The sequence below is a fragment of the Capra hircus genome, chromosome 11, assembly GCF_001704415.2.
Source record: "Capra hircus breed San Clemente chromosome 11, ASM170441v1, whole genome shotgun sequence".
Taxonomy (NCBI): domain Eukaryota; kingdom Metazoa; phylum Chordata; class Mammalia; order Artiodactyla; family Bovidae; genus Capra; species Capra hircus.
Window position 1 is genome coordinate 43,552,362 of NC_030818.1, and position 16,018 is coordinate 43,568,379.

The 16,018-nt window shown below is 36.5% G+C and overlaps 1 protein-coding gene across 4 annotated transcripts in view; it reads left to right on the plus strand.

The window, feature by feature from the left end:
• The window catches only part of GCFC2 (GC-rich sequence DNA-binding factor 2), a 75,977-nt gene that overhangs the window by 33,553 nt on the left and 26,406 nt on the right, over positions 1-16,018 (plus strand). For all 4 annotated transcript variants that reach the window (XM_018055289.1, XM_018055291.1, XM_018055288.1 and 1 more), the window contains exons 5-7: positions 3,290-3,405; positions 10,506-10,692; positions 15,283-15,406. In XM_018055289.1, coding sequence (XP_017910778.1) covers positions 3,290-3,405; positions 10,506-10,692; positions 15,283-15,406 — 427 coding nt within the window. The remainder of the gene's footprint in view (positions 1-3,289; positions 3,406-10,505; positions 10,693-15,282; positions 15,407-16,018) is intronic.

Consider the following 16,018-nt stretch of genomic DNA (forward strand, 5'->3'; position numbering starts at 1 on the left):
ATGGTTATCTTTTCATTGTCATTTTTCTTAAGGTATCTTTTAATTTCTTCTTTGCTTTCATCATTGACCCATTGGGGTCTTTTTGTTTTTTGTTTTTGAGGCAAGTTCTTAAGGCTCCAGGTAATCGAGTTTTTTGTTTGTTTTGTCATTTCTGTTTCTGCGGTTAATTTCAGTTTCATGCTGTTGTGGTCAGAAAAGCTGCTTCAGAAATCTCTGTACTCCAAAATTTATTGAGCCTTCTTTTGTGCCCCAGTATGTGGTCAACCACAGAGAATGTTCCATGTGCGCTTGAATGTATATTGTTTGTTTTTTTTTTTAATTTGTATTTTTACTTTATTTTACTTTACAATACTGTATTGGTTTTGCCATACATTGACATGAATCCACCATGGGTGTACATGCGTTCCCAAACTTTTTATATATATAAATATAATGTCCTGAAAATATCAATTAAGTCTAAATGTTCTAGTGTATCATTTAGGATTTCTGTTGCCTTACTGATTTTCTGTCTAGAAGACCTGTCCATTGATATGAGTAGGGTATTAAAGTCTCTTACTGTTGTATTCCTGTCCATTTTTCCCTTTATGTCTGTGTTTGTTCTGTGTAATCAAGTACTCCTATATTGGGTACATATATGTTGAATGTAATATACTCTTCTTATGTTGATTCTCTCATCATTATATAGTGTCCTTCTGTATCTTTCTTTATGACCTTTATTTTAAAGTCCATTACTGCTGCCCATGCTTTCTTATTATCATTTCTGTTTGCATGAAATATCTTTTTCCATCCGCTCACTTTCAGTCTGTGTGTTGTTCACCCTAATGTGGGCCTCTTGTAGGCAGCATATTGTGGGCTCTTATTTTTTAATCCAATCTGCCACTCATTGTCTTTTGATTCCAGCATTTAGTCCATTGGCAGTTAAGGTAATTATTAATAGATGTATATTTATTACCATTTTTACCCTTATTTTCCAGTTGATTTTGTATTTGTTCTTTATTATTTTTTTCCCTTTTGTGGTTTGATGATTTCTTTTGTATTATGCTTATGTTCTCTTCTTATTGATTTTTGTGACTCTGTTGTATGTTTTAAATTTGTGGTTTTACACTCAGTCATGTCCGACTCTTTGTGACCCCATGGACTGTACGGTCCATGGAATTCTCCAGGCCAGAATACTGGAGTGGGTAGCCTTTCCCTTTTCCAGGGGATCTTCCCAACCCAGGGATCGAACCAAGGTCTCCTGCATTGCAGGAGGATTCTTTACCAGCTGAGCTACAAGGGAAGCCCAACTTGTGGTTACCCACACTGTTTTCAAGTATGTTAACCCATTACTATATCTACTTCCTTTAGGCTGATAGTCATATGTCCTCAAACACATTCTAAAATTTAAAAATCTACATATTTTTACATTCCAACTCAGCATTTTATGATTTTGATGTCCTCTTCTACATCTTCATGTTTATGCTTTTGCTGTTCATTTTGTTTATCATTGCTTTCATAAAAAATGTTTTTGTGAAATTTAATTTAATATGAATACTGGCTCATTTAAGTTATTTCCTTTCCATTTTGGATTTTCTCTTTTTTCTCCTTTCTATAGATTATTGCTTCTTTGCTAGGATAGATTAATATTGCTGTTATTCTTTTAGTTTTTTTCTCTTCTGAGAAATTCTCTTTCTCCTGTTCTCAATGATAATCTTGATGTGTAGAGTATGCTAGGTTGCGTATTTTTTTCCTTTCTGGACTTTGAATATATTTTGCCACTCCCTTCTAGCCTGCAGTGTTTTCTGTGGAGAAATCAGTTAATAGCCTTATGAGGGTTCCCTTGTAATTAACTCTTCATTTTTCTTATGCAGCCTTTAGAATCCTCTCTTTAACTTTTGCCACTTTAATAATAATATGTCTTGGTGTATGACTGCTTGAGTTCATCTTGTTTGAGACCATGTGCTTCTTATGGGCTTCCCAGGTGGCTCAGTGGGTAAAGAATCTGTCTGCAATGCAGGAAATGCAGGTTTGATCCCTGGGTTAGGAAGATTCCCTGGAGGAGGACATGGTGACCCACTCCAGTGTTCTTGCCTAGAGAATTCCATGGACAGAGGAGCCTGGCAGACAGAGGAGCCAAAGAGTCAGACACGACTAAAGTGACTGCTGTGCTTCCTATACCTAGATATCTGTTTCCTTGTTTAGTTTGGGAAGTTTTCAGCCATAATTTCTTGAAATGCATTTTCTATCCCCTTTTCCCTTTCTTCCTTTTTCCAGTTATGCATAGGTTGGCATTCTTTATATTATCCCATAATTCTCACATTGCTTTCATTTTCTTCATTTGGTTTTCTGTCTGCTGCTCTGATTGGGTGATTTCCATTATTCCATCTTCCAGAACACTTATGTGTTCTGCATTATTCATTTTCTATTTATATTGCCTTTAGCTCAGCTTTCATCTTGGCAAGTAAGTTTTCTAATTTTCTCAGCTCCTCTTTCTAGTTTCTAGTTCCTTTTTAGAGTAGTCTGTATTTCAGTTGACACCCTTTCTTAATTCCTTCAGTATTTTCATTATCTCCTTTTTGAAATCAGTGTTTATTAGACTGAAGAGGTCTGTTTCAGTGATTGTTCTTTTAAGGCAATTCTCTTGATCTTTTAATTGAGAGTGGTTCTTCTGTGTCTTCATTTTACTTATATTTCTATTCTGCCATCTTGATTGAAGCCTCTGGTATTTGTTTTTTTGAGAGTATGCTGCTGCTGGTACCGCTAAGTCACTTCAGTTGTGTCCGACTCTGTATGACCCCATAGACAGCAGCTCACCAGGCTTCCCCATCCCTGGGATTCTCCAGGCAAGAATACTGGAGTGGGTTGCCATTTCCTTCTTCAATGCATGAAAGTGAAAAGTGAAAGTGAAGTCGCTCAGTCGTGTCCGACTCTTAGCGACCCCATGGACTGCAGCCCACCAGGCTCCTCCATCCATGGGATTTTCCAGGCAAGAGTACTGGAGTGGGGTGCCATTGCCTTCTCCGTTTGAGAGTATATTAGATCATAAATAGAGCTAGCTTTAAAAACGCTGAAAACCAAGCTTTTGTGAAAAATGAGATTTTGTAATTTGCCTCTTGCATGTAAGTTTAAAGTTCTAAATTTTAAAACTGTGTGATAATTTTAAAAACATTTTATTACAACCATAAAGAATGTCAGAGGCATGGAATTTTAAGCTGGTGAGACCTTAGTGTATCCAGTCTGCTTTCATGGTATTAGTATTTGGAAGACTAATGAATGTTGAAAACAACACAAATTTTCATATTATTTTTAGGGACAAGACATAGATCTTTCTTACAGCCATGAATCTCAAACAGTGAAGAAGTTTGATGCTTCCATTTCATTTCCACCAGTAAGTTTAGAAATTATAAAGAAGAAACTAAATACTAGGTAAGTAATATTAATTTTAAAATTTACATTTGTTATAGACATTTAGTAGTGAAAAAATTAGCACTATAATATTTTTAATTGAGACTTCCCTTGGTGGTCCAGTGGTTAAAAATCTGCCTTGCGGTATAGGGAACTTGGGTTCAGTCCTTGGTCAGGGAACTAAGATCCCGCATGCAGGGCAACTACTAACCCTGTGAGCTACAGCTAAGACCTGACACAGCCATAAATATAAATATATATTTTATTAATTATTAAATGATAATATTAAAGAGTTATAGGAAAAACCTTTTTTGTATATGTCTTTCAGTGTTCATAATAGATATATCTTATAGTTAAAATCAATAAATAATATCAAATCCTGCTTTTTTTTAACTTAGTGTTTTTAATCTGCATTTATGTACACCACTAGACCTGCCTTACAAAAATTGATGAAAGATATCCTTCAAGTTGAATGAAAGGACACTGTACAGTAGCATGAGGCATATAAAAATACAGAGTTCTCTGGTAAAGGTAAATGTATACATAAGTGCAGAATACTGTAAGAGTGGTATGACAATCACTTTTAATTCAGAAATTGAATTTAAAAGGTAAAAACACAAACATAATTATGATATTATGTTAATGCATACAAAAATGTTTAATGTAATTTGTGGTATCAATAACAAGAGGTGGCAGGGGAGGTGTAAAGGAATAGAGTTTTCATATGAGATTGAAGTCAAAATGTTTTCAGTTTAAAAGAGATTACTGGAATTGCAATATTTTTTGTAAACCCCATGGTAAACATAAAAGAAATACCTATAGAAGATATGCAGTAGAAAATGAAAATGACCTAAAACACATCACTAAAAATATAAAATAACAAAACCCAAGGCAGCAAGAGAGGAAGAGGGACAAAATAACTATAAGACAAAAAGCAATTTTAAAATGGCAATCATAAGTCCTTCCATATCACTAATTACTTTAAATATAAATGGATTAAATTCTATAATCAAAAGATATACAGTGGCTGAATGGGTTGAAAAGAAAAGCAAGATCCAATAGTTCCCTGGCAGTCTAGTGGTTAGGGCCCAGGTTCAATCCTTGGTCAGGAAATTAATATCCCACAAGCCACCCAAGCCAAAAAAAAAAAAAGGCAAGATACAACTTATACCATCTGCAAGAGTCTCACTTAGGCTTAAGGATGTATATGGAATGAAAGTGAAAGTCTTACAAAAAGATTCCATGCTGTTTGTAAACAAAAGAGACCAGGAGTGCCATTACTTGGAGAAAAGGATTTTAAGTTAAAAACTACGTGAGACTATAAAAGCCATTGTATAATATAAAAGGATCAATTTATTGGGACAGTATAGCAGTTATATACATATATATGTGTGAGATGGCTTCACTGGCTAATTCTACCAAACATTTAATGATGAATTAACACCATTCCTACTCAAATTCTTCCAAAAAGCTGAAGAGGAGATAACATTCCCAAGCTCATTCTCTGAGGTCAGCATTACCCTGATCCCCCAAATCCCAAAGATAGTATAAGAAAAGAAAATTAGTAAACCAGTATCCTTGATGAATACTGATGTAAAAATCCACAATAAAATACTTGCAAATGTAAGTTAAGAGGATTATATGCCATGACCAAGTGAGATTTATTCCTGGAATATGAGAATGTTTCTTAAGAAAATCAGTGTGATACACTATGTAAACAGAATGAATGGTGAAAACCACACGATCATCTCAGCTGATTACAAGAAAAGCCTTTGATGATGTTAAGCATGCTTTTATGAGAAATTGTTAATACTTCAACATAATAAAGACTGTATAGGAGTAATGGACAGCTAATATCATATTTAGTCGTAGAAAACTGAAAGCTTTCCCTGTAGGGTCAGGAGCAAGGCAAGGATGCCTGTTCTTGTCTCTTGTATTCAACAAAGTATTGAAAGCCATAGCCAGAGAATTCAGGTGAGAATAAAAATAAAAAGATATCAAAGTAGGAGAGCAAGAAGTAAAATTATCTCTGTTCACAGATGACATGATCTTACACATGGGAAAACCTGAAGACTTCATTTAACACAAAGAAACAAACACAAACCCTGTTAGAGCTAATAAATCTAGCAAAATTGCAGGATGAAAATCAGTTGTTTCTGTGCACTAACAATGAAAAGTCCCAAAATATATATTTAGAAAACATTTACAATAGCCTTAAAAAGAATATAACTTAGGAATTAGTCAAGGGGGTGAAAGTTTTATACACCAGAAAATTGCTGAAAGAAGTGGAAGACATAAATTAATGGAAAGGTATCTATGATCATGGTTTAGAAAGTTTAGTTACAATGTTCATATTACCCAAAGCAATCTATAGATGTAATGCATTCTCTATCAAAATCCCAATGGCGTTTTTTGCAGAAATAGGGAAAGAATCCTAAAATACATTCAGTTCATTTCAGCCACTCAGTCGTGTCCGACTCTTTGTGACCCCATGGTCTGCAGCACTCCAGGCTTCCCTGTCCATTACCAACTCCCAGAGGCTATTCAGGTTCATGTCCATTAAGTCTATGATGCCATCCAACCATCTCATCCTCTGTTGTCCCCTTTTCCTCTTGCCGTCAGTCTTTCCTAGCATCAGGGTCTTCTCCTATGAGTTGGTTCTTTGCATGAGGTGGCCAGAGTATTGGAGTTTCAGCTTCAGCATCAGTCCTTCCAATGAATATTCAGGACTGATTTTCTTTAGGATGGACTGGTTGGATCTCCTTGCAGTCCTAGGGACTCTCAAGAGTCTTCTCCAATACCAATACATATAGAATCTCAAAGAACCCAAGAAAGAAAAAAACACAAGCAATAAAAGGAAAAATAGACAGTTGGGACTATATGAAACTAGATTCTTCATAGCAAGGAAATAATAAACAAAGTGAAAAGGCAGCCAACAGAATAAGAGAAGATATTTGCAAACCATATATATGATAAGCAGTTAATACCCAAAATATGTAAGTAGCTCATATAATTCAACAACAAACTACCCAACAGAAAGATGGTCAAAGGATTGGAATAAACCTTCCTCGAAGACATACAAGTGGTGAAGGAACATGAAGAGATGCTCAACATCACTAATGATTAGAGAATTACAGAACATAACCTCACTCTAGGGGATCTTCTCAACCCAAGGACTGAACCCACATCTCCTGCAGTTCCTTAACTGGCAGTGGATTCGTTACTACTTGAGCCAGTTGGGATGCTCTGTATGATGTGTTGCAGTGGTGAAGAATCCACTTGCCAGTTCAGGAAATGCGAGAGACACCAGTTGAATCCCTGGGTCAAGAAGATCTCCTAGAGTAGGAAATAGCAACCCACTCCAGTATTCTTGCCTAGCAAATTCCATGGACATAGGAGCCTGGCGGGCTATAGTCAGTGGGTTCACAAAGAGTCAGACAGGAGTCAGCAACTAAGCATACAAACAAAGTAGTCAGACTCTTAGAAACTAAAAGTAGAATGGTGGTTGCCCTGTGTGAAGGGGAGTGGAATGGGAAGTTGTTGATCAATGAGTATAAAATTTCAGTTCTGCAGGATGAAAAAGTTCTAAAGATCTGTTATACAGCAGTGTGCATATAGTTAATACTACTGTAATGTACTTTAAAATGGTTAAGATTGTAAGTTACATGTTTTTTACTACAGTAAAAAATTATAAGCATATAGTAATATTTTGTTAATCCATATAGTTGGTATATTGCATTTCTATGTTAGATGTTTTGGTTTCTAAATTTGTCTATTACAAATAATGCTACAGATAATGAACATTTTGTTCCTGTAAGTCATTTAAACTGTAATATTATTTCTTAACATAAATTTCCAGGGAAAGTTAACTGCAACAAAAGTTAGGTTATATTTTTAAGATTCTTAGTACAAATACATTTATAAAGCATAGCTAACCATTATCTATTGCTATTAATAGTTATCTCTTGGAGTTCCCTGGTGGTCCAGTGGTTAAGAGTACACCTTGCCAGTGTAGAGGACACAGATTCAATCCCTGGTCTGGGAAGATTACACATGTCATAGGGCAGCTAAGCCTGACGTACCAGGTTCCTCTGTCCATGGGATTTGCAAGGCAAGAATACTGGAATGCACTGCCATTCATCTCCAGGGGATCTTGCCTGGAGATTGAACCTGCATCTCCTGTATTGGCAGACAGATTCTGTACCACTGAGCCACCAGGGAAGCCCATAAGGAGATTAGCAAAAGTTTAATTTTTTAAATTGTTTGATTCAGGTCCAAATATTATGAATTTACTTCATTGGTAGTTAATTCTCTAATTCTAATGTACTTACGGTGTCAAATATAGGTCACAAAACAAAAAATTCATACCAAATCATAGCATGCTCAAATGGCTTTAATACCAGTTCCTGGGTTGGGAAGATCCCCTGGAGAAGGCAATGGCTACCCACTCCAGTATTCTTGCTTAGAGAATTCCATGGACAGAGGCTACAGTCCATGGAGTCCCAAAGAGTCAGACACGACGGAGTGACTGACACTAACAGATACCTATATTCTAAGGAATACCACAGACTAATCTAACAGTAATTCCACATGGACTCTTGTGTTTCAAATATAAGACCACTAAAGGATCAGAAATTACAAAAAAACCCTTCTTAAGGATATGATTAAGAAGGTTGAATGTTCAAATCACCACCAAATTGCACTTATCTCACATGCTAGCAAAGTAATGCTCAATATTCTCCAAGTGAGTCTTCAACAGTACATAAACTGAGAACTTCCAAATGTTCAAGCTGGATTTAGAAAAGGCAGAGGAACCAGGGATCAAATTGCCAGCTTCCACTGGGTCATAGAAAAAGCAAGAGAGTTCCAGAAAAACATCTACTTCTGCTTCATTGACTATGCTAAAGCCTTTGACTGTGTGGATCACAACAAACTGGAAAATTCTTCAAGAGATGGGAATACCAGACCGCCATACCTACTTCCTGAGAAATCTGTATGCAGGTGAAGAAGCAACAGTTAGAACTGGACATGGAACAACAGACTGGTTCTGAATTGGGAAAGGAGTACATCAAGGCTGTATATTGTTACCCTACTTATTTAACTTATATGCAGAGCACATCATGCAAAATGCTGTACTGGATGAAACACAAGCTGGAATCAGAATTGCCGGGAAAAATATCAGTAACCTCTGATATACAGATGACACTACCCTTATGGCAGAAAGCGAAGAGGAACTAAAGAGCCTCTTGATGGAGAGTGAAAAATCTGGCTTAAAATTCAGCATTCAAAAAATGAAGATCATGGCATCTGGTCCCATCTCTTCATGGCAAATAGATGGGGAAACAATGAAAACAGTGAGAGACTTTATTTTCTTGGGCTCCAAAATCACTGTAGATGGTGGTGACTGCAGCCATGAAAATGAAAGAGATTTGCACCTTGGAAGAAAAGCTATGACCAACCTAGACAGCATATTAAAAAGCAGAGACATTACTTTGCCAACAAAGGTCCATCTAGTCAAAGGTATGGTTTTCCCAGTAGTCATGTGTGGATGTGAGAGTTGGACTATAGAGAAGGCTGAGCACTGAATAATTGATTGCTTTTGAACTGTGATGCTGGAGAAGACTCTTGAGAGTCCCTTGGACTGCACGGAGATCAAACCAGTCAGTCCTAAAGGAAATCAACCTTGAATATTCATTGGAAGGTCTGATGTTGAAGCTGAAGCTCCAATACTTTGGCCATCTGATGCAAAGGTCCAAATCATTGGAAAAGACCCTGATGCTGAGCAAGATTGAAGGCAGGGGAAGGGGATGACAGAGGATAAGATGGTTGGATGGCATCACCAGTTCAATAGATGTGAATTTGAACAAGCTCCAGGAGATGGTGAAGGACAGGGAAGTTTGGAGTGCTGCAGTCCATGGGGTCACAAAGACTCAGACACAACTTAGCAACTTAACAACAATAACAACAAGGACATTTTTAAGACATCACTTGTGAAGCTGTGCTGGAAAACTCACCTGAAATGGGACAAGGTTTCCACCTTGCCTGGAAGCTCCCTTACATCTCTGCAGAGAAGGAGACCCAGTGCTCCTGAAAGTGTGAATAAGAGCAGTGTCCTGAACAGCAGCTTGAAGAGAAATGGAAAGGAATCAGTGGTCCTCAAGATTGAGGAGTATCACAGAAAAGGAGGCATTGAGCCTAGCAGGGTCCTGTGGAGCTCCCAGGTATTGAGGCCTTTTTTTTTTCCCCTTCACTTATTATAGGCTAGACTCTAGTTTCCATGACCCTCTCTCTGTTCCAAATGGCAGAACAGTTGCTAAACAAAGGAGGAACAGCAATGAGACCACCCAAGGCAAGATTAAAGGTCCAGAGAAGCTCATCAAGATTAGGAGACTGGACCAACTGGATCCTGCACTCACGTAGCCTTGTCTAATTAAGACTAGATTGTGTGCAGCTCCCTTACATCTCTTCAAAGCAGGAGACCTGAAGTGTGAAAACAGAGCAGTGTCCCAAACAACAGCTTGAAGAGAAATGGAAGGCAGTGAAACCACCCGAGGCAAGATTAAAGGTCCAGAGATGCTCATCAAGATTGGAAGACTGGACCACCTCAGACTTCGCACATAACCCACCCTTTGAAACATTGCAAAAGAAAGACTGTTAATGCCTATATAAAGTAAATATACATATGGAGGAGGGCATTGCATCCCACTCCAGTACTGTTGACTAAAGAATCTCATGGACAGAGGAGCCTGGCGAGCTACAGTCCATAGGGTCACAGACTTGGACATGACTGAAGAGACTTTGCGCGATTATTCTAGCAGGTCATCTAGTTTACAAATTCTGATCGATCCACACTAACTTCTCCTCTAAGGCTACCCTGAGATTAGCTGTAGCACCTAAAAATCTCTCCATGTCCTATGCTACCTTTCCCTTTGAAGCCTCTCTTATCGTGGAATTTTCCTTTGCTCCACAGGTCTTATAAACTGAGGTTTATATGATTGTCAGTTTCCTTGGTGGTCTTTATAAGGTAGCTCTGAAAAAATTTTCATTAGACTGCTACTTACTATAATAGAAATAAATTTGTAATGTAAAGCAATTTTTATGTTTATTTTCTATTTATTTAGACTAACATTACTACAGGATACTCACCGCTCACATCTAAGAGAATATGAAAAATATATACAAGATATCAAGAGCTCAAAGAGTACCATCCAGAACCTAGAGAATTCATCAAATCAAGCTCTAAGTTTTAAATTCTATAAAAGCATGAAAATTTATGTGGAAAATTTAATTGACTGTCTTAATGAAAAGGTATGTGTCTATAAATATTGAATTATTTCCTTTTTATACAGAAATTACCTTACCATGCATTTTTTTTTTTTTTTAGCTTAAATCCCATAACTGGGTACTTCATAACTAGGTACTTGACATACTGGAAATATTAAATGTTCCCTTAATGTTGGACAGTTAGGTATTTTTTGTAATCATTTTGCAACATGTAAGTAGCAATATTTACATGCAAATAGAAGAAATATGGACAGAGGTTCATGACATTGTACAGGAGGCAGTGATCAAGACCATCCCCAAGAAAAAGAAATGCAAAAAGGCAAAATGGTTGTCTGAAGAGGGCTTATAAATAGCTGAAAAAGAAGAGAAGCTAAAGGCAAAGGAGAAAAGGAAAGATATACCCATCTGAATGCAGAGTTTCAAAGAATAGCAGGGAGAGATAAGAAAGCCTTCTTCAGTGATCAGTGCAAAGAAATAGAGGAAAACAGTAGAATGAGAAACACTAGAAATCACTTCCAGAAAATTAGAGATTTCAAACGAACATTTAATGCAAAGATGGGCACAATAAAGGACAGAAACAATATGGACCTAACAGAAGCAGAAGATATTAAGGAGAGGTGGCAAGAATACACAAAAGAACTATATAAAAAAGATCTTAGTGATCCAGATAACCACGGTGGTGTGATCACTCACCTAGAGCCAGACATCCTGGAATGTGAAGTCAGGTGGGCCTTAGGAAGCACCACTACGAACAAAGCTAGTGAGGTGATGGAATTCCAGCTGAGCAATTCAAATCCTAAAAGATAATGTTGTGAAAGTGCTGCACTGAATATGCCAGCAAATTTGGAAAATTCAGCAGTGGCCACAGGACTGGAAAAGGTCAATTTTCATTCCAAGCCCAAAGAAAGGCAGTGCCAAAGAATGTTCAAACTACTGCACAATTGCACTCATCTCACACGCTAGTAAAGTAATGCTCAATATTGTCCAAGTGAGGCTTCAACAGTACGTGAACTGAGAACTTCCAGATGTTCACTGGGTTTAGAAAAGGCAGAGGAACCAGAGATCAAATTGCTAACATCCGCTGGATCATAGAAAAAGCAAGAGTTCCAGAAAAACATCTACTTCTGCTTTATTGACTATGCTAAAACCTTTGACTGTGTGGATCACAACATACTGTGGAAAATTCTTCAAGAAATGGGAATACCAGACCACCTGCCCTGCCTCCTGAGAAATCTGTATTCAGGTAAAGAAGAAACAGTTAGAACTGGACATGGAACAACAGACTAGTTACAGATTGGGAAAGGAGTACATCAAGGTTGTGTATTGTCATCCTGTTTATTTAACTTATATGTAAAATGCCAGACTGGATGAAACACAAGCTGGAATCAAGATTGCCTAGAGAAATATCAATAACCTCAGATATGCAGATGATACTACCCTTATGACAGAAAGAGGAACTAAAGAGCCTCTTGATGAAAGTGAAAGAGGAGAGTGAAAAATCTGGCTTAAAACTCAGCATTCAAAATATGAAGATCATGGTATCCAGTCCTGTCACTTCATGGCAAATAGAGGGGGAAACAATGGAAACAGTGATAGACTTTATTTTCTTCGAAAATCACTGCAGATGGTGACCACAGCCATGAATTTAAAAGACACTTGCTCCTTGGAAGAAAGGCTATGACAAACTAGACGACACATCAGAAAGCAGAGACATTACTTTGCTGACAAAGGTCCGCCTAGTCAAAGCTGTGGTTTTTCCAGTAATCATGTATGGATGTGAGAGTTGGACCATAAAGAAAACTGAGTGCAAAGAATTGATGCTTTTTAATTGTGCTGGAGAAGACTCTTGAGAGTCCTTTGGACTGCAAGGAGATCAAACCAGTCAGTCCTAAAGGAAATCAGTCCTGAATATTCACTGGAAGGACTGATGATGAAGCTGAAGCTCCAATGCTTTGGCCACCTGACACAAAGAGCTTAGTCATTAGAAAAGACCCTGATGTGGGGTAAGATTGAAGGCAGGAGGAGATGGGGATAACAGAGGATGAGATGGTTGTATGGCATCACTGACTCGATGGACAAGAGTTTGAGCAAGCTCCAGGAGGTGGTGATGTACAGGCAAGCCTGGCAGGCTGCAGTCTATGGGGTCACAAAGAGTCGGACACGCTCAGCAACTGAACCGAACTGACTGAAATAGCAATATAAATTTTTAAAATTCTGTCTATTTAAGAAAAGTTCTAGAAATTGAATTACTAAGTCAAAGTTTCTAAATATATTAAGGCTTATGAAACATTACTAAGTTATCCTTCAGAAAAATTCTATCAGTTTCTAATGTATTTAGTTTTTACATATTTATTTTGATTTCACAAGTCATTTGTTTTCTTAACACATATAGTTTTATTCTAGTGAATTATTTGTATCCTTTACCCTGCTATCTTCTTGTTCATTCCATGGGTTTGTTTTTGTGAGTTAGTTTCCTTTTTCCCAGTATATGATGAACAGCTTTCTATTGCTTAAAAATGTTAGTGCTTTATCCTATTTGATGTAGGTAAACATTCCAGTTTGTCTTGTCTTTTGATTTTGTTGAGGTTGTTTTTTGATATTTGTTGTTGTTGTTTAGTCACTAAGTTGTGTCCGACCCTTTTTTTACCCCATGAACTGTAGCCTGCCAGGCTTCTCTGTCCATGGGATTTCCCAGGCAAGAATACTGGAGTGGCATGCCATTTCATTCTCCAGGGGATCTTCTTGACTCAGGGATCAAACCCACATCTGCTTGGCTGGCAGATTCTTACTGCTCTGCTACCCAGGAAGTCCTTTTTTTGATATTAGGTGTGCTTTTTGTTTTTTTTCTTTTCAAAGTTTAATTGAAGTATAGTTGATTTACAATGTTGTGTTAGTTTCTGGTGTATAGCAAAGTGATTCAGTTATATATATGTATGTTCTTTTCATATTCTTTTCCATTATGGTTTATTTCAGGGTATTGAATATAGTTCCCTGTGGTGTACAGTAGTATCTGGTTGCTTTTTTGTATATAGTAGTTTGTATCTGCTAATCCCAGACTCTTGGTTTATTCCTCCCCATAGATTCATTTTTATCATATTTTATATTCTACACATAAGTAATATCATAATATATTTGTCTTTTTCTTTCTGACTTACTTTACTTAGTATTATTGTCTCTAGGTGTATCCCTGCTCCTGCAAATGGCATTATCCTTTTTTATGGCTGGGTCGTATTCCTGTGTGTGTGTCTGGGTCGTATTCCTCTGTGTGTGTCTGGGTCGTATTCCTCTGTGTGTGTCTGTGTGTGTGTGTGTGTGTGTGTGTACGTACGTGTACATACATACACCACATCGTGTGTGTGTGTGTGTGTATACATATATACACCACATCATCCTTATCCAGGCATCTTTCAGGGACATTTAGGTTGCGTCCATGTTTTGGCTCTTGTAAATAATGTTGCTGTGAACATTGGGATGCATGTATCTGTTTGCATTAGAGTTTTCTCCAGATATATGCCCAAGAGTGTAATTTCAGGATCATATGGCAACTCTAGTTTTTTAAGGAACCACCATATTGTTTTTCATAGTAACTGCACCAGTTTATACACCCAGCAACAGTGTAGGCAGGTTCCCTTTTCTCCACAGCCTCTCCAGTATTTGTTATATGTAGACATTTTGTTATTGACCTTTGTAACCAGTGTGATATGATAACCTCATTGTAGTTTTGATACACATTTCTCTATTAGCAATGACATCAGATGTTTTTAAATTTTTTGTTACTCAGATTTATGAATCATTCTTTTCCATTATAATTCCTGTTTTTGTTTTATACATACTAAGTCCTTAAATTGGGGTCTTGAGTTGTCCTTTTCTTAAAGTAGACTAACCACTTTAAAAATACACTTTACTTTCTTCATTACTTTTAATTTACTTTTAAAAGATTACCAAATTACTTTCTCCCCTATTGTTTAAGTCGACTAGCTTTAATACCATTTGGTAGCTACTTTTCTGAAATATTTATTACAGTGTGACTTTCTTCATTCATCCTTGAAGAATTATACTGTCAAAGGCTTGAATCCATAGCATTAGCATGGACCATGATTGAAATGGGAGGAATTGTTGCCCAAGAAATATATAATATGAATGCCAGTTTTAACTAATCACTCAATTCTGCTTCACAGTTGCTTTCTTGTCTGTTTAGGTCTCTTCTGTCCTCTATTTTTTTCAAATTTTACCAGTTTCTCCAGATGTTCCCTTACAGTCTGACATGCTCAGCTTGTGAAAAATAGCTGCAGTCATCATTTCCTCCTTCTCTTCTATCTCAAAAAAGAATCTTTCTTATCCACTTTTATCCATGTTCCTGACTCCAGCCAAGTTAGGTTTTATAATTTATGCTATTTATAGCTGTTTTGGTACAATGTTTATTTTCTAGTTTTATTAGTATTATAAGTATTGGAAGCAATGTCTATTCCTCACAATGTTCATTTAATTGAGATGTGATAGTATTAGAAATGTTTCTGTTATATGAAATTTGAGCATATAATGTGCTCATATATAATTATCTTTTATACTCATTTAATGACCACCCACAAAATGTTACTTATGTGTATATTTCAGATTATCAGCATCCAAGAAATAGAATCAGCCATGCAGGCACTCCTTTTAAAACAAGCCATGATCTTGATGAAACGCAGGCAAGATGAATTAAAACATGAATCAGCGTATTTACAACAGTTATCATGTTAGTGTTTTTCATGTTCAATGTGATTTTTTTTGTTCATTAAGCTAAATTGTTAGCTAAAAGATAAAAATATTTTTATTTCTGTATAAAAAATGTTTATTGTGTATTTTCCCATTGACTTTTCACTTACCCTCTTCTAAAATTCCCAAACCATTTTAAAATCTGGGCTTCAAAATGTCTTAAATTAAGTCCAAATCTAAAAAAATAAAAATTATGACTTTTAATCACTTAGTATTTGAAAGAAAATATTTATATGACCATTTAATGATTATTTTGAGATGAGTTGACATAAACATATAGACTGTGTCAGAAGTCTAACTTTATAAATTTTCCATTGATTATGGAAGTTAAAGAAATTCTGGTGCGTTTCAGTATAGAATCATCTATAAGATCTCATTATATTAATAAAAGAATTGGATACAGCTCTTTAATTCTCACACTGATTTTGTATTTGCAGAGATGTCTTCCATTGCTTAAGAGGCTGTCAGGGTATAGTGAAAGAAATGAGATCACAGCATCAAGTAGATGATAAAAGCAAAATCAAAATGACTCAAATATATGACATTTAGTTGGTCATAAATTACAGTATATGCTAAAATAGGAGATAATATG